General features: G+C 41.0%; 1 protein-coding gene across 1 annotated transcript; it reads left to right on the forward strand.

Moving 5' to 3' along the window:
• The first annotated feature begins 1,274 nt into the window (after nucleotides 1-1,274).
• kcnj13 (potassium inwardly rectifying channel subfamily J member 13) lies at nucleotides 1,275-18,978 on the forward strand. Its single transcript, XM_028574208.1, is given in 5 exon segments — nucleotides 1,275-1,351; nucleotides 4,840-5,128; nucleotides 17,135-17,691; nucleotides 18,191-18,483; nucleotides 18,485-18,978. Coding segments are annotated over 3 exon segments (1,092 nt in total). The 5' UTR covers nucleotides 1,275-1,351; nucleotides 4,840-5,128; nucleotides 17,135-17,174; the 3' UTR covers nucleotides 18,767-18,978.
• The last annotated feature ends 874 nt before the right edge of the window (nucleotides 18,979-19,852 follow it).

The following is a 19,852-nucleotide window of genomic DNA, read 5'->3' on the forward strand; positions in this document are numbered from 1 at the left end:
TCAAGTCCTGCTGCGCCATTCGAGTTTACGTCCGTTGACTTGTTTGGACCTTATCATGTGAAGGATGATGTCAAGAAGAGAGTAACTATGAAAGTATGGGGCGTCGTATTTTGCTGTATGTCCAGCCGAGCGATCCATGTCGAGTTGGCAAACACATTGTCAACAGAGAGCTTTTTGCTTACCTACCAGAGGTTCACCGCTGTCCGAGGCCATCCCCGCAAAATCTGGTCTGATCCTGGTACAAACTTTGTTGGAGCAAAGACTGTCCTAAGAGAAATGTACACTTACCTGAATCAACAGAACAAGGAATCGCTTGAAGAGTATGCTGCCAGAAATGAGACCACCTGGACGTGGAAAATTCTCCCGGCAGATTCACCTCACCGAAATGGGGCCGCCAAAGCTGCTGTCAGAGTCACGAAGAGAGCTCTCCAAAGTCTTGGGAATGTAGAAGGCCTTACCTTCAGTGAGTTCCTGACTGTGCTCCAGCTAGCTGCTAATCTTGCTAACGAGAGACCGATCGACGCCAGAGTGCAGAGCCGAGAAGAGCGCATCCAGTATATCACGCCAAACAACCTGTTGCTTGGGCGAGCCACACAAGGTGGAGACTTCAAAGCTGTCGACTACACCATGTATCCGTTCAAAAGACTCAGAGAAGTTCAAAGTATAGTCAACAACTTTTGGAAGTCCTGGAGCCAGCTTGCTGGCCCGAACCTGTTCATTCGCAGTAAGTGGCATACTGCTGAAAGGAACGTTGCCATTGGAGACATAGTGTGGCTCTGCGACCAAAACGCTCTGAGAGGGCAGTTCATACTTTCGAGAGTCGTCGGCGTGAATCCTGATTCCAGAAGTGTTGTCCGAGATGTTTATGTGAGGGTCTCTCTGAGCTCCAGCGTTTTGGTGAGAGATCCAAGATTGGGTGCCAAAGATCCCGAATTGAGTACCATTCTGCATCGGGATGTCCGGCGCCTTGTGGTCCTTGTACCGGTGGAAAATCAGGGCGAAGACCAGCCCATTTGAGAGTGCGATCTTTCATTGCCGCGGAAAAGATTGAGTGGGAGGTGTCGCGCTAATCTGGTGGAGGTGTGGCTGTCTTCTGTGTACCTGTCATTTCTGTCTGCTGCATGCCGCCTCCCCTGAGCATGCTCTGCATAACAGCCCTCTAGTGGCTATGCGCGCACTCTGGTGCAGGCTCAACCAGGTGAACTGAATTAGGGTAATTAGGAGCTCTTGCTTAGTCAGTGGCTCAAATAGGCATTAGTTCACTGTGAGGGGAAGACGGACAAAGAGGACGGCAGAGGTACAAACTCTTTTACTGTGAGGAACTGGGACTTTTGATCGTGACAGGCTAGCGGTAAGCTCATTTGGAATCATTTTTGGATCATTTTGTCTGATTGGTCCGTTTGTTTGTTTAGTTGTTTGGTTGTCTGTTTGGTGTTAAATGAGGGAAATGTGTTAATGGTACAGGTGTTAATGTTGGAGATAAAGTTGAGAGTAATTGATGACTGCATGGTTTAAAGGAAATGTTAAACTGAAACACTAAATGCTTAGATTGATAGTTTCTAGGGTAAAACCAAGCTGTGTTGCCTGTAGAGTGCATTTGATCTTTTATGTGATAAAAATACCTGTTTGTCTAATGCTGTTGTTTCTTTTTCTTTAATTATTTAACGGTTTTCACCTGTTTCCTGATTCTATTGCATCATTGTATCAACTGATAAAAGGAAAAGAATAAACATTCTTCTGAGTGAAATCCCAAGTCTGGTCCTTTTCAAGTGTGGGCACCACAGCTACAAAACACTTGACAGACACATCAATGTACCCGAAATTGGGGAGAAATTAACAAAACAAGATTGGCAGCCAAGATTAAATATTTCCCTGATTTAGCATGTAGCTACATGTGACAATGTAAACACTGCAGTAGCCTAGCCTGCCTGAAGCAGATGAACAATAGAAACCAAGCTCCGTATGATGTGACATGGACCTAAGAGTAGGAAAAAAAACATTTAAAGTAGAGCGTTCAGAACAGTGGGAAATCTGAGGTTTTGGCTCACAGGGATTTCTTTTAAAATACGTTTACCTCATTATTTGAAGCTTAACATTGTGACATTATAGATATAACATAATAATAGGTCTCCTGCGCCCACACAGGTTGTGTGCTCTGTGACCGTAAAGTGAGCCATGATTAAATTACTAAATTATAATCGTAAAGCTAAATTCACACTGATGACAAAGTTGTCAGATCACTGTACTGTTCACACTACACAACTTGCTGTCTTGTAATCGGGAATCTTGAAGTTGTTGTGATGTTCAAACTACATGCCTCACTGGGGACAGGGGGTCACACACTACATTTTTTACCATTAGGAATCGCCAATGTATGGCTGGTTCCAAACTACATTTTGTCATGAAAACACACGCGGGAAGTGACACACGGCATGACAGAATAACCTGCACGAGACAGGATTTTTGGATGTCCACTAGAAACAAGCGCTCCATGTGGTGGTGCGCTGATTTGAAGCAAAAAAGATTTTGTGAAACAAAGGTTTATGCTTGGTGGAGATGTGGACATGGTTGAGGATCACACATACTTGGGTGTTAACTTCAACAACAGGCTGAACTGGAAGACCAACAGCACGGCTGTTTACAAGAAGGGGATGAGCAGACTCTTTTTCCTGAGGAAGCTGAGATCCTTCAGCGTGTGCAGCAGAATGTTGGAGATCTTCTACCAGTCTCTTGTGGCCAGCACTCTGTTCACCTCCCATCTGCTGGGGCAGCAGCATCGGAGCCAGCAACACACACTGAACAAACTGATCAGAAAGGCTGGCTCTGTTATTGGCTGCAAACAGGACACATTTGAAGCTGTGGTGGAGAAGTGGTCACTGAACAAGCTGTTATCCATCTTGTATAACCTTGAACATCCTCTCCACCCCAAACTGGTCCAATAGCAGAGCGCTTTCTCCAAAAGGCTCCGACAGCTTCAATGTCACAGGGACCGCTACAGGAAATCTTTCCTGCCACATGCAATAAAACTGTTTTACCACTGAGTTAAAATAAAATAAAGATAAAACTCACTATACATCACAATACTGCACTATAGGGCAACTTGCACAAACAGGTTTTCTTACATGTAGGTAGGTTGTACATTTGTATTCGCAACTTTCATTCTTTCTATCTATCTATCTATTTATGCTGTAGAAGCCACAAGTTTGTATCAACCTTGTTGAAGAAAAATGTTTTATTCGCGATGTGGAGAAGTACTACACTACCCATAATCCCAAGCGTAACAGCGACGTCTCTGATTGAACGGCTAGAGCGAAGATTGAAGTCTGTGATAGTTTCTGTACACAGTCTTGTTTCTGTGCCTTTTCTGCCATTTTTTTGTGCCGAATCAAATGTTTTGTGGTCATGATTCCAGGCTTAAAACTCTTTATACAAGCATTTAATAAAACGTTATCAATAGATATACTGAATGGTAAAATTTGGGTGTTCTCTAATGAACTTTGTTGTTGCGAGGCTTGAGTCTTTGAACAGTTCACATTGCGCTCTAGCACCAACACTGATTTGCCTCTGATCTGGGGAATTTGTCAGGGAGCTCCAAAAATTGTCGGCAAGTGGAAAATCAAGGCTAAATTTTAGTGTGAACTAGGCATGTTGTCTGACAAATGAGGCAAAAAATATGTAAATGAGAAGAAATGTATGATGAGTTTGTAATAAAACACAGTAAAGGTGACCACAGAGAGCAGCAGGGGACTGACCCTCTTTTCCAGATGTTGGCTGTGAAGCACACTTGTTATTTGCCAACTGAAAGAGGAGGGAGAAGAAAAGTAGCAGTTTTTCTGTTGTTTATGCATTTCAGTGTGGACAGAGAAAACTTGAAAATGCTAGTGTGGACACCGTTTTCAAACCAGTTTAAGCAAGATTTTGACCAGCCGTGATAGTGACGCTGGTATCATTGTCATCGTGTGTGTGTGTGTGTGTGTGTGTGTGTGTGTGTGTGTGTGTGCGCGCACTACAGTGAAGAGTACAGTAACAGGTCCCATACCAGTGTTTTACCCCTTCAGAAACATTTATATTGAAATTTTAAAACAAATGTACCACATGTGCACGTTACCGTATGTGCTTTAAATTATACCGTGATGTTCATATGCCATATATACCGCCCAGCCCTACTACCCACACTGCCACGACAGAGCTGGATTTAAATTAAAGTTTTGGGACAGACTGACTGATCTACCAACATTGCTATCTTGCTGCTCAAAGGTCAAAAACAGTGTTGATTTTTAACCTCCAGTCATGTTGCTCTACTGTTCTTTAATCACGAGTGAAGAAGCCCTTTTTGACCCTTTGGTTAATATGTTAACTATTCTGAAGTCACACAGTGATGGAGTAACGTGTCAGTTTATAATGAATGCGGCTATTGTGAAAATTAAAACCAGCACAGCTTATTTTCCACTATACCGTGCAGCCAAGCATAGATCAAACATACAGTTTATTTGAAATTCCAGTGGAGATGCCAAATGTTGACTGAACTTAAGGAAAATGTGTATAAAGTGATGAACAAAACATCTCCAACGTTACCATGAAATTGTTTTTTTTTTTAATAATGTGTTACTATTTGATCACAGGTAACATCAGAAAACACACGAATAAAGAAGAAAAGATACATGCATGTATGCACACACCTTCCACACATAGATGCACCACATTATCAGCAAACCCAATTTCTTGCAGCAGCAGCTGCAGGACACCAACCAGCAACAAGCAGTTCTTTGAATGAACTATGACAAGGTGTTGTTCTTTTCCCCCCTCCCTCTGTCTTCTGTCTTCCGGGAACACTAATAGGCTCCATGCAGGGTAATGTGACCAATTGAATCATCCTCGCCCCGGAGCTGGAAGCTGCAAAACGGAGGAGCAGAGAGCGCCGTGCTCAGTCTGGCTCCTACACCAAGAAAACCTTTCTGGGGTAACAGTTTCTGCTCGGGATTCCTCTGGGATTTTACACACCGTCCTCCAAGGAACTAGTGGCACCCTTTCCGTCTGCCCCGGCCCCTTCACCCACTTGGCAGACCTCAGACCAGCTCTTAGGTGAAAAGGTCAGAGGGCCCCTGTTTAGCCCTGACTGCAGCTCTAGGTGAGTACAAACCACAGCGTGTAATGCTCGGCAGAGCTGAGGCACTGATACCAGGACCATGAGTGATTGATCCACTGGGATGTGTGACTCTTAAGGAGACCTAGCAATATAACTTTGTGGATCCATGGATTTGTCAGATGACATCAATTATGTGCACCGGACTTTGTTAATTTCAATAAGTGCAGTAAAGAATGTTTTCCTTACTGTTTTTGATCAGCTATAATCATTTTTACAACCCAGATAAAAAACTGACCGCAGATATTTCAGATTGTAGAAAACAAGCATTGGCATGTGACAGTCAAGACAACAAACATGTTCATTTTTATCACTACAATACCACATGATCAAACAAATTAGTTTTTTTTCTATTTCAGACATGTATGTTGTGTGATAAAGTGGCGTTAACAGGGAATAGAAGAAGTGAACAGCTGCAGACTGAATATTGCATAAACCCCTCTGCACCCCTCCGAGGAGGCGATAAAGAAACATTTTTCCACTAACTTGCTCTCTTAACTTCTACATTAGCACGGATAGCTTAAAGACGGGAAAATGGCTGACTAGGCACCGTCACGCGTAGCCATCATTACTACTACAGTAAGTCTTCCCCCAGCCTCAGGGACTGAGAGCTGTTACACAAAGTGTTGTTTGTTTGCATTGTCATACATTTGAACAACTCACTGAGAGGGAAAAACTGTCAATGTCTTTACATAGGTTACTTACCTTCATGGAATAATACAATTCAATTCAATAAAGTTGAAGGGATGGATTCAAAGTTTTACTTGAATAAAGGTGAGGATGTATTCACAGTTACATAGTCAAATATCAATAGTATACATATGAAAGTAGACAAAGAGACAGTATAGGAAAATTCCCCCTAAGCATCCCATGACCAAGACACATACTTTAGTGCAGCATTTTTCTCTGCTTGTATCATTTATAAACTTCATAACGTTCATAATATAAGTTGAAAAATATCTCACTAAAGTCAGCGTGACATAATGTAACCTGCATAATTCACACATAATTCACAAACTCTGCAGAAACTCTAACTTCAAAACAGGATACAACACAGCTGGTATGTGTGAACGCTGTGAGGATGTCTGTTTTTGAAGGTTTAAGCTTAAATAACAAGCACTATACTCACACTGCAGACAGATCTGTGTCCTTGTCACTACCCTGTCTCCTAAAAATGTATAGTTCAGTTTATATAATACTTTTACATCAGCAAATTTATTTAATAGTTACTTAAGGCGGCCCTCTGCTGCATGCCCCCTCTTTCAACTTATTCCTGTCTTCAGCTATCCTGTCGGATAAAGGCCAAAAATAGTCATAAAACTTTTTTGATATATAATTATAATTACATTGTTTTTCTGTCATAAAATCTGTCACAATGATAGATTGTGGCCTTGGTTAATAATAAAAAAGTGACTTGAGGCAAAAGATATGTTAACCTTTTTACCAAAACCACCATCTTTCCCTTACCAGAATGTTTTTGAAGCCTAATCATACGTACACATGTAACACTGAACACAAGCACCTGTCTCTAGTGTCAAAGTCCCAATCTTACCACTCTCAAACATGTATATAACATTTCCTGTACTGTAAAAATGTAGCCAGTGAACATAATCCATGAAGCAATTATGTTTTATCCAGAACTTATTTAGAAAATCTATTTAATAATGTATAAACGTAGTTTCCAGGAGGCAATGTTGCACTTTCAACTTTCAGTGTCATCAGTTTGTGACATTAAAACAACTGATAGCTGAAATGTTCATGTAGTGAAACAATTCAACTTCAGTTTGCTGGATGTGAAGATTAAATAAGAGTGTGGTATCAATTACAATTCCTAGATACTTGTTAGAAGTGAAAGACTGGAAAGTTCAGTGGCTTTGATTTTGTCGTTAACAAATGAGTTTTGTTTTGTCAGCATTCAAAACAATTTTTAATTCACACAGGGTATTAAAAGCAAGTTGTTGCTGACAAAAAGCCTGGTTTGGTGTAGACACAGAGCAGTTCATCATTGGCATAAAAGTGGAAAGTTGCGTTGGGAGCATTTTGATGGATGATATATCCAATTAAAAAGCAAAGTGTGTGTGTGTGTGTGTGTGTGTGTGTGTGTGTGTGTGTGTGTGTGTGTGTGTGTGTGTGTGTGTGTGTGAGAGAGTGTCTGGTTGTCTCTTAAATCTTGGTGAGTGTATTCCTGGGTACCCAATTAACTTTTCATTTGGAATTGAGAGCAGTTTGGACTGCACTGGATTTTATTAAACTGAATAAAACTAAGTTACCGTACAATTAGTGTTTAGGAAAAAAAAAAAAAAAAAAAAACACTGTGTGCAGCTATAGAGGTGGGGCTTCACGGCTTCACAGTTCTCAATCACAGGTCTTTGGAAACTCATACCTTCATATTTCACCTGTGTGTTTCTGACCGCTGGATATATCCTACTAACCTGACAACTGAACTTTTCTTCACTTTTTTTAAAGACGACAAACGGATATCAAATTGTAAGTTTGCCAACTAACTTATAACACTAATTATGTTCTCGCTGGCAAAATACCTTCACTAATTTAATTCCATGCTTTAACGTTGCTTTAAGATGCTACACCCATTGCTTTTACAGTCTATGGTTCCTGCAGGGAGGGTGGAACAGCATCAACCACTGTGCAACTCAGGAGCTTCACAACTACTCTACATGCAAATGATGAAAATAAACGTACAAACATACACACACACATTGTAGATGAACACCCTGGTCTCTCCACCACTTTGTACAGGTAGTTTTGTGGGGGTGTGTCCTTTGGTAAACTGACTGGATGCTCTTGCTGTTTCACGTCCTGCCCAGCTGTCCAAATGCTTGCATGAAAATAGACCTGAGCCACGCATGATTGAGGCATGCGTAACCGTTTTTTTTTTTTTTTTTTTTTTTTTTTAAATAAATAACACAAATTCTCGAGGCCCTTTACCTATCCAAAAGTCATGCATTCAAATTCAAGTAAAAGAGAGGCATTATCAGCACAATGTACTTTCATTTAATTAACGTCTGTTCAAGGTGGAACTTTCAACTCTAATTTAATGCTGGATAGTTTAATGAATAATGCATCACATTTTAATTTGATATGTTAACAGCCTTTCAAAATTTTAAAGGGATTGTTTAGATTGTTTGAAATTTGAAGATAGTTTGAGCTCACTAAAAGCTTTGGCGCCTGTAAAGCAGCCTGAATCAAGTCTTGTTCTCCTGGTTTTAGACCATACCACATTGCGTCCTGGAAGTAAGTTGGATAAGTCTTAAGTGAACCATGCATTGTTTCGGCCTTTATTCTGTACTTTCTGAGGGGGTCACTCTTGTTAACAATTTCAGTGAAACCATCAGAACAGAATTTCCAGGCTTTTTCAACATCATCAATAAGGTTAATTTTCTCCCAATTATCATCAGGTCATGAAAAAAACCCTTGTTCCATAAAAATGTTTAATGTAATGCTTGATAATGATGCGTCACAAACTTCAAAACCCAGCCGGTTTTGGGACTTTTTGTATTTCTAACTGTGGCAACCACACAGTGGTCACTAATGTCATAGAATCAGCTGTGTATTTATGAGGAACATTGGTTAGGATTAGATCTATTAGAGATGATTTTATTAGGACATTTCAGATTAGGTCTAGTGGGTCTGTTAACAATCTGAAAGAGATTTTGCTAGTCAAAGTGCTATTGATGTACTAATGATGGCCAAATGAAGGTTTGTGAACCATATTTATTTTCTGAGGCTACTAGATGGTGCTCTTGGTTTAAAGAGAAAGGCTCAAGAAATGGCAATTCAGGGTGCTTTCAACCCTTTGTTGAACAGAGAGCACCATCTAGTGGGCTCAGACAATAAAGATAATGGTTTACAAAGCTTCATGAGGTTTCATTTGCCTTGGTTATGTTTTAAAATCATCAGATACTGGTTGCAGCCAGTTCCAGTTTAGATCTCTACTGTAAAAGACACTTTAACATAGAACTTCAGGGCCAGGGATCGACCACCAACCTTCCGATTGGTAGTTGACCGCTCTACCACTTGAGCCACAATAAGCCTAATAATCTCGCATTGCTAGACCTTCCTCCAAAGCGCTGCAAAGGAAGGTCTGACTAGTCCAAACAACATTCCTGGATGGGAGAAAAATGTGCTCTGGTTTATTGGCATTTCTTTCAACCAATCGCAATCGTCTTGGGCGGCGCTAAGCGCCGGACGGTGCAACGTCGCCTCTGCAAAATAGCCTCGGGAAGGAACTAGTTTTGGTGTAACGTGTATGTTCAAAGGTTGTTTTAGTCTTGCAACAGAAAACTCACAGAGTAGTGTAGCTAGCTGTCTGGATTTACCATGCAGAGATCTGAGGAGCAGTTACCCATAGTCCTCATAAATCCATCAGAGTTTAGAAAGCCATATAATACCATTAAAATTCAATCGCGATAGTAGCTGCATTGCCACATAGCCCCACCAACAGCTGCAAGTGTCCATTTGTCAATTTATGACAGTAATATGGATTTTTAGAGACCTCAAGAGCACAAAAAATTCGTACTACTGATGTAGAGAGAAGCACATTTACGTGAAACTTACTTTTGATAAGGAATTGCCACTAGAGGGTGACACAGGAGTGGATTTTCCAAAAGTGTCCTGCTGCAGAGCTCCAGGCTTGGGTCCCTTTCTGGCTGGGACCCATCTCCAACGCCAGGACCCATGGTGAAAAATCCATGGTGAAAAATCCCAGCCAGAGGTCTCTTAGACAAAACAAAAGACGCCGTCGTGAAGTAGCGTGGGATCATGGGAGCTGTAGTCTTTATTAGTGATGAAAATCTATCTGACATGATCATGCAGAAATAATATAAAGTTTTATTCACGTTACTTTTACACTACATAACATTATTCACTTTATTTAATTTCATTCTAATGAAATAGCTGCAGTGTTTTCTCTTTGTGGTGGTTACCAGTGTAGCATAAAGCATGGTGGAATTAGCAAGCTAACTAGCCAGCCGTCCTTCTCCGGATCTACCGTCAGCTCTCTTCCCAGCAAAAGTTAAACAATACAATCTTAAAGCTATAGTGCGTAGTTTCTGTCTCCCCCCGTGAGGAATTGTAAGTAATGAGAACAAAACTGTTGGCGCGTCCACATGATACAAGCCTTTCCGTGATCACGCACCACCCCCACCCCTCCTCCACGCAGTTGCTAGTAGCCAAGGAGGACATGGAGGATTGAAAAACATGGACTCTTCAGAAGAGGTCATTATCTTCACGCACGGAAGTCGCTGGACGACACCATTTTGTGAACATAGCCATACTGAGAAATACAGGGAGAGTTGTGTGGAGCTGATAGTCTTAATTAGCTTTGTATCAACTAATTTGGCAATGGCTTGAATGTAACGGATGTTCATTAATATAAAAAAGTTACACACTAAGCTTAGTCCCAGTGAAACTGACATTGGAAACTGACATTGGAAATATCTGTTTCTTAAGCTTCTGTACTGTGACATATTTTCTAGTTAAAAAATGGAACATTTGAACGGTAAATCAAACACTTTGCATTTGATTGGACCAATAAAAAGTGGGCAGGCTTAGACTTTTGCTAAGTACTAAAGACTGTTGGCAATGGCTCCACACAAACTTCCCTCAACTGTTGTTTCTGTTAGATTAGGAGAAGAATAGGGAAACTTTGCTGTTTCCCCGGCCCCTGAACCAAACCTTGACCCTAACCCTAACTACAGAGGGGGGTGCTATGCATTCTAACAGGAGGGAAACACAAGTCGACAGGCGAACAGACTTCGACACAGGCAGTACATATAGATGAACTGCGCCTCCCTCCATTCTCACCCGGCCGCCGTCGTTTCCTTTCATCTGCATGTAGCATGTAGCATGCCTGTGCTGCATTGGCACAAAGCCAGTAAAATCAGAGGAGTTTCTCTTGATTGAATTAGACCTCAGCCACATTATCAGCAGCCCCGACAACATGTGGCTGTGTGCGTGCGTGTGTGTGTGTGTTTGTGTCTGGTTTCAACACTGCCACAACCACTGCACTGCTGTTGCTAGCTAGCCGTCGGTCCTTATTGGTAACAGGCAGGATTTATAATAATCATGCAGTCAAGGGCTGCACTAAAAACTTGATAGAACATTTTCATTGGACATAAGTAAACGCCCCTGAGGGCAGGATGAATCATCAAACATTTCAAACTGTTTCATAGGAAGACAACAGAATAAAAATAATCAAAATTGTGTGTTTATATATATATATATATATATATATATATATATATATATATATATTTGGCATAATGAACATAAATGCATTTTTTACTTCATGATTGCCTTTAATATTAACTGTAGCTTATAAAGTTATGTAATATAATGTTAAGCAGCATGTATTAAATTATTGTATCGAACTAGCTGGCACACTAAACATACTTTGTGGGAGAAAGGGTGCTGTTATACTAGCATTAGAGTTGTTGCCCCTCAACACAAGATTGGCAGTTTGATCCCAGGCTCCTCCGGCCACATGTCAAAGCGTCCCTGAGCAAGACACTGAACCCCAAGTGGCCCCCTGGATTCTGTGCTGTAGATACAGTATAGCTGTCCACTGCTCCTAATAAGACTAGATGGGTTAAATGCAGTAACGGAATTTCACTACATGATGTTGAAAATAAAGAAAATACGTTTTTTTCATATTTGAACTGCATAATCTATACATAAAAACGTTGTTTCCTGTCACGTCCAGTCCCATGGATATTTTTGGTATTATTAAATTATTATTATTGTTAAATTGCATTTCCAAAATTAACAAAGGACCCTGTCAAAAACAAAAGAAGAAATAATAATTCAGAAGTATTGGTTACTCAAAGGAAAAGCACATTTTTGGAAAAATGCATATTTACCTTCTTTCAGTGAGTGAGATGAGATGATATGATGGGTATTGTGTGTTCAGTACAGAGCTAGTAAGCCTAGCTTAGCATACAGACTGGAAGCAGCGGGGAAAAGCTAGCATGGCTGCAATGTTTCATTATTTAAAGGTCCCATAACATGGTGCTCTTTGGATGCTTTTATATAGGCCTTAGTGGTCCCCTAATACTGTATCTGAAGTCTCTTTCCCATAATTCAGCCTTAGTGCAGAATTACAGCCACTAGAGCTAGTCCCACAATGAGCTTTCCTTAGTATGTGCCATTATGTGCCACAAACATGGACTGAAAGGAATAAAACGTCCATGCTAAATGGAAGGGGGATGTAATTTAATGTGGGCTACTGACCTACAACCACATTGTGCAATCTATTTTATAAAGGAAATAGATATATTACATACCTGAGAGCCAATTGATCTGTTGAAAGACCGACCAAGTGTGACTCGGATTTCGCCCGTTGTCTTTCACTTTCCCCTTTAGCTTTCTGTTGTTCTTCGTTTAAGCCATAATTATAACAATTAATTAATTAAAATACAATTAGGCCTATATAAAGAAACATCCTGCTACCCTTGGTTGGGTAGCCTACGGTACAATAAAAGTGAAATCTGTTAACCATCAGAATGTGTTACTGTAGCGCTGTCTACCTGCCGTAAATCATTTTGTGCCTACGAACAAGGCTAACAGTGAAAAGAACGCTATTTCTGTATCAGGTCATTTATGATCATCAGATGGAACACCAGTTTCACGTAGTTTCAGAAACATTTAAAAGTTACATATAGTCACTTTAATTAACATGAGCACTTGAGTCCAACATGTAAATGTGCCAGAAGACATAGGAACACATAAATACATAAGAACAAATAAAAGCACATAAGCAGTAAGCACAGACGCATATGCACATACACACAGATAAAAAGCACACAGGCAAATAGTAAAACAATTAAATAATTATTATCTCAGAAATACACCTACTAACACATCTATAGCTCACTGATTAACATGTTGTATATAATCTGCTCAATGGGAACTATTCCTTTTTGAACAACAGCCAGTCACAGTGACTGTGTGCAGCTTCCTTGTCATCATGCCTGGACAGAGAGCCAATCAAAACCAACTAAATGGAACCTTCACTATAGCTGGAGATGCTGAACACAAGTTCTGGGCAGGTCCAGTACAACCTCCCTAATATTATTTGCATGAGAAATTTGTGTTTTGAAGGGAACATAATGCCATTACGTTGAAGAGGATGTAAAGGTTTAGTGGTGACCGCCTGATCCAGTGACATATGTGACACATTGAGGTCCAATACAATGAAGCCTCAGCCAGCACATGGCTCTCATGTGACGGCCGTGCTGACTGTTCCCCCCAGCCTCAGCACAAAGACAAACCTCTTACCAAACCATCTACACATTCACCCAACACACTCCTCATTATCCTGCTGTTGCTGCAGCTTATGTCCCAGATAAGTCCTCAGTTGGTCAGTGTTTGCTTCACAGATAAACACAGAAAGTGTTCTGATGTTGTTTATGCTGTTCTTATTTAGGACTACTGAACCGATTCAAGATTTTTGAAATATAACCAAGTACATTTTTAATTAGTTATTAAAGTTTAAACTGGTTGAAACATGCTTTATAAAACTATCCAATATTTCAATATATCTCATTCTTTTGTTAGTGTGGGTACTTTCCGAACAATAATCTATGATGTTATTGAACTTTATTTTTAAAATGTAACATTACTCCTCGTGCCCCCAAATTGGATTTATAGTTATGTAGGAACTTTTTGTGTTTGGAAGCTATGCAAAGGTCATAGCAGATGCATCAAAAGAAGCTGCATGTGCATAATAAATGCATGCGTAAAATGATAGTGAATGTACATTGTGATTGGGGAACAAGACCAGTGGAGAGCCATGCAGTGCAGTAAGTTTAAAGCTCCCTGCAGATGAAAGACACATTCCTACTCTGCATGTGGCTGTGTTCCTCAGACAGATTCCCAGCTGGGACCTGCTCTAATCTCCTGGCAACAATATTGACATAGAAATAGAAACTCTGACGAGTACAGGACTCTAGCTGTCCTGTCAGGACTGACTTCACATCCATCTGGTGCTCAGAGTTCCTCTACACACATATGCGCTGTTTAAATTAGACACATGGTGATTCTGTAGATACAGCTTAACACTGGGATTTAAAGGAACAGTTCCACATAATGGGATATAGGATGATAATATGTACGTATACTGTTTTACGCAGATTAAAAGATGGATATCAATTTTGCCAGGAATTCTTTAGCCTAACTTAAAGGACAAATCCGGCGCAAAATGAACCTAGGAGTTAATAACACATGTACCGAGTCGACCGTTCTCTGGAATATGTTTTCATGCTAATCGAGTGTGACAAGTTTTAGCGCAAACCGCTAATTTTCTTATAACACTAGTCGTCAGGGCACATGAAAGTAAAAAGAAATCGCTATTTCTATACCACTAACAAGGCTCAAAATGCCAACACACTTCCATGGTAGCATAATGAGGGTCCCTACATGTAAACTGAAGCATTGAGAACTTTGTGAGTGTACAGATAGTTTATTAAAAAGATAGTTTATAAAGACTGTACCATTCACGTATACAGGCAGGTGCCATCTTGGGAAAACGATCAGTCAAACAACAAACGCCATGCTTGAGCTATGTTACTGGTTGCACAGCAGTTCAACTGGTCATGACTGTTTTTCCAAGATGGCGCCTGCATGTATACATGAATGGTACAGTCTTTATAAACATTTTAATAATGAATTTTCGGTTTACATGTAGGGACCCTCATGCTACCGTGGAAGTGTGGTGCTATTTTGAGCCTTGTTTGTTGTGGGTAGCAGACCCAAATGCAGAGAGAGAGGCAGGCAGGCAGGCAGGCATAATGTTGAACACAAGGATTTATTGGAACAAAAACAGGGAGCAAACCAACGAAAGGGATCCAAAAGGAGAATGGCAAACACAAGGAGTCCAAAACTGAGGCAGGCAGGCAAAAGGCAAAGTCCCAAATCCAAAAAGTCACCAGAGAAAAGGTTAACAAAAAAACCACAGAGAACATTTCCAAAAACACACTTGACAGGATACAGACACAGGGCAAGGACACAAACGGATGCAAAACAATCTGACAAGACACAAAGGGCTAAATAAACAGAGGCTAAATAAACAAGGAAATGAGCAAACTAGGAACAGGTGAGACAACAAGTGAAACACATTAGGAGAGACAGGGTAATCAACAAAGGCGGGAAAACACAGGAAGTAAAACTAGACATGACAAGACAGAGAAAAGACTATCAAAATAAAACAGAACATGAACAGGGAAATGCACAACAGGGAACAGAAAAATACAGATAAAACATACAATGGGAAACATACAGAAAACTACAAACAGGCAACAGAAATAGAACAAAATACATAGCAAAATGCTGAGACCATAACACTTGTTAGTGGTATAGAAATAGCGATTTCTTTTTTTGCGTGCCCCGCCGACTAGCGTTATCAGTTAATTAGCGATTTGCGCTAAAACTGGTCACATTCGATTACCATGAAAACATATCCCAGAGAACGGTCAAGTCGGTACCCATGTACCCCTAGGTTCATTTTGCGCCGGATTTGTCCTTTATCTACTAGTTACTGCTAAACTAGATTCATAAAAAATTAAAAAGTCTTAAAGTCTTGCAGGAGAAGTGTACATTTGGTCCTTTTGGTGCCAGTTCAGAAATTTGTCACTAATATCAGAAAGTTTTATCCGTATGGGAACCAAAATGCAGATGTGTGGACTCAAGTCATTAATGTGATGAGTTTTTGATTTGTCTAAATATACATTTCAGTAAATGTATTACAACTTTTGGTAATATTTAAAATGGAATTAAAATTGAGATTTATGACTAAGACTAGGATTAGGATTTAAAGTTTAAAACTTGAGAAGGCCCCTGTTGGTCTTGACTTTATAGCTTAGACTTGTCACACTGACTTTTTCTCACCTCTGCAAGAATGTGCTCAGCACATTTTATGGCAATCCTCCTAATACAGAGGTTTAGAAGTGGCAGGCGGGCCTCTCCAGGGGGTGCCAAACCGTTTCGGGGAAGGCTCAATAAATGGTGAAAGTGAAAAAATATGACATTAGATATTACAATAGTAACACCAAATTGTGTGTGATTTGTTAAAGAGATACTTTAGAGATACAGTAGTCTGGGGGAATTTAAATGCTGATGTCCGCATACATGCTCACATTAACAAGGCTATATGCGGATGTTCAGCAGGTAACCTGATGATGGAGCTTGATGAGAAGTCACATAAGTTGTTTCAATTCATCCTGAGGAGGAGATGAATGTCTGCACAAAATGTCATCACAAGCCATCCAACAGTTTTACCCCTCAAAACCACATCTCATGGTGGGGATAGTCAGGGGACCACCAAAGTTAGTAGGTTATATTCTCTGGGGACCATGAATGTCTGTAAAAAAAACTCATGGCAATCCATCCAATAGTTGTTGAGAATAGTTTTAGCACCGAAGTTAGATAATGAAGGCTGATTTTCACATTGTGTATTTGCATGGGTAGGGACAGAAGCGTAAAAAAGTATTCGCAGGTAACATTGGAGCTATTTCTCCAGCAGTTGACTGCAGTTACTCATATCATCTAAAAAGTCCTGTCTCGGGTGCCTGGGTAGCTCACCTGATAGAGCACAAGCCCATATATAGAGGTTTAGTCCTTGATGCAGCGGGCGCAGGTTCGACTTCATCATTCCCCCTCTCTCTCCTTTCATGTCTTTATCTGTCCTATATAAATAAAGGCCTAAAATGCCCACACACAAAAAAAAATGTCTTGTCCTCATTCACTGCCAGGTTTGAGCTCAAATGCTCCTTAATTCTGAGCTAAATAGTTTACAAGATATAACATGTAAATCTGAAAGTTTTGGCATTTATTGAAGTTTCCCCTGCTTTCAGTCTTTGTGCTAAGCTTGGCTAGCACATATCAGATCTAACTCTACTGGACACACAGAGATGAAACTAATATTTGATTGATACAGTCTTGTAAAATATCCCTGGGTGTCTTATTATTTCATTTCAGGATTATCCTGTGTTACCCTGCTTGATATCCACCAGCAACCATGACAACCAAATCGAACAGCAGTGTTCTGGGTGGCAAGGCTTCCTCCTCTCCTCTCTTGTCCTCCCCGCCCCGCCAACGCCTGGTCACCAAAGACGGACACTGTGCCCTCCGTCCACCGGTCTGCTCCTCGGGCTCATGGCGCGGGGCCCTGGGCAGAGCCTGGGTGCTGGCACTGCAGGACCTGTGGGGATTGTTGGTGGGTCTGCGCTGGAGATGGGTCCTGCTGGCCTTCTGCGCCTCCTTCCTGGCCCACTGGCTGCTGTTTGCCTGCCTTTGGTACTTGCTGGCCCACCTCAACGGAGACCTGGCAGTGCAGGATCACGATGCCCCCCCACAGGGGCATGTGGTTTGTGTGAAGCACATAACCAGCTTCACAGCTGCCTTTTCCTTCTCCCTGGAGACACAGCTGACCATCGGCTACGGCACCATGTTCCCCAGTGGGGACTGTCCCAGTGCCATAGCCCTGCTGGCTGTGCAGATGTTGCTGGGGCTAATGCTGGAAGCATTCATCACAGGTACAACTCTCCTATTCCTAAAGCCTATCCTCTAATCCTAACCCTAATCCTCTCCACAAACATGAACTTTAAGGTCACAGTCTTGTAAGTCTAATGCAAACATTGGGAGCCAAACTAGAGTCAAAATTTAAACTAATAACCGCACCATATTTTTTTCAAAACATTACATTTGAAAAAGTGGGGGTTGGGGGCATTTATATATTCACAGCAGCAGATTTTGAGTGTTTCCCCATCTTCTGTGATGCTTAACTTCAACCAAACCTTATTTTACCTTAAACGGTAATTTTACAAATAAAACAAGGCATTCAGAAACAAAAACAGGACCATGTTATCAATTGCACTACTTACATTTGGTGCCTAATTATTTTGAGCACATTTTGTGTTATCATCTGTACTGCTATTGTAAGAGCCTGATTTATGTGGCTGCGATTTACCGCAAACATGTTTACAGTAACAAGGTCAAAACGTCTCTTTATCATAAAATATTGTCTACCTTTAGGTGCATTTGTAGCCAAGATAGCGCGTCCCCAGAAGCGAGCAGGAGCCATCCAGTTCAGCCCCCAGGCGGTGGTGGGTCAACACCAGGGTCAGACATGCCTCATGCTGCGAGCCACTAACCTGCTGCAGCGCCCACTGGTGGATGTAAAAGTGAGCGCTGTGCTCTACGAGGAGCATGAAGGTCAGGCCCTGCACCAGACCTCTCTGGACTTCCACTTGGATCACCTAGGCCAGCAGCCCTGCCCCTTCTTCATCTTCCCACTCACCTTTTACCACCCCCTGGACCGCCAAAGCCCCCCTGTATCCCGCCCTGTGTGAGGGCACGTCCAACCACTTTGAGTTGGTGGTCTTCCTGTCAGCCTTGCAGGAGGGAACTGGTGACTCCTGCCAGAAGAGGACCTCCTACCTGCGCCAAGAAATACAGTTTGACCGTCGCTTTGTCCCCGCCTTGGGGCTGGATGCTCGGGGTAGATACATGGTGAGCACCCAGCACTTCGACACGGCCCATTCAAAGGAGCCTTTGAACAAGGACTGTGTGGTGCAGATCAACGGTGATGGCAGCGACAGGATGGAGTAAAAATGCTGAGGAGGACGTCTCACAGGGACAGAGGGGAGTTTCTGACGGATAACTGAGGAGGGGAACAAAGGGGGTAGATATTTTTGTCGGGAGGTACTTGGTTCAATTTGGTTAATCTAAATTTATGTCTAAACATTTTCAAATTAAAATGTATATCATATTTACCACCCAATATATTCATATATATTTTGTTGGTTTGAATGCCTGGCCACCTCTTCTTGGACTAGTGTGTGAACAAATGCTATTTATTACAAGTGAAGTTATTTGTGTCGCTCTGGTCATCTGTTCTATTAAACAACTCAGCTATTACATTAAATACTATGGTAAAATATTACCATAGTCTTTAATGTAATAGCTGAGTTGTTTGCATTCACAGTTTTCCTGTACAATGAGGGATTACAGGGAGCTACATTATGCGTGTTGGGCTGATCATCTGACTGCTCATGTTTTTTGTGTGTTGGTCCCTGCTTTCTGACATCTGGGCAGTTACTATGCTGAATGCATTGTTATCATACCTGAGAGAACTGATGGCCAAAGCTACACAAATAAAACATAAATTGTAATAAACCACAGTTTTGTTTAAATGTAATCAAAATTGATTTGCATTTCATTATTCTTACTTTAAATGTAAGGTTTTGTAACTAGATTGAGTATGATTAAGCTATATTTGTGGTGGCACAATCAATTTCAAATTCAATTCCAGTTCCCGTAATCATTTTTTTTATTATTGACACTGAATAAAATACTTATGTGTAACGTGAAAGTTGGCTTTCATAGTGATGAACCCACAGAGATTTATTACCAACTCTTTATTAGTGAGTTTTAGTGTCTTTCAGCTCATTGTTTTGGTTTTACAGCACATTTGGCCTTGTGAAGCTTTGTGAACCATACTATTTATTTTCTAAGCCCACCATATGGCATTATTGGTTTAAAGAAAAAGGCTCAAGAAATGGCAATTCAGTGTGCTTTCGACCCTTTGTTGAACAGAGAGCGCCATCTAGTGACTCAGACAATATAGCAAGGATTTGACGAAGCTTCATGAGGCTTTATTTGGCCATCACTAGAGTATGGTTCATTCTCTCTGCT

Source organism: Perca flavescens, chromosome 3 (genome assembly GCF_004354835.1).
Source record: "Perca flavescens isolate YP-PL-M2 chromosome 3, PFLA_1.0, whole genome shotgun sequence".
NCBI lineage: Eukaryota > Metazoa > Chordata > Actinopteri > Perciformes > Percidae > Perca > Perca flavescens.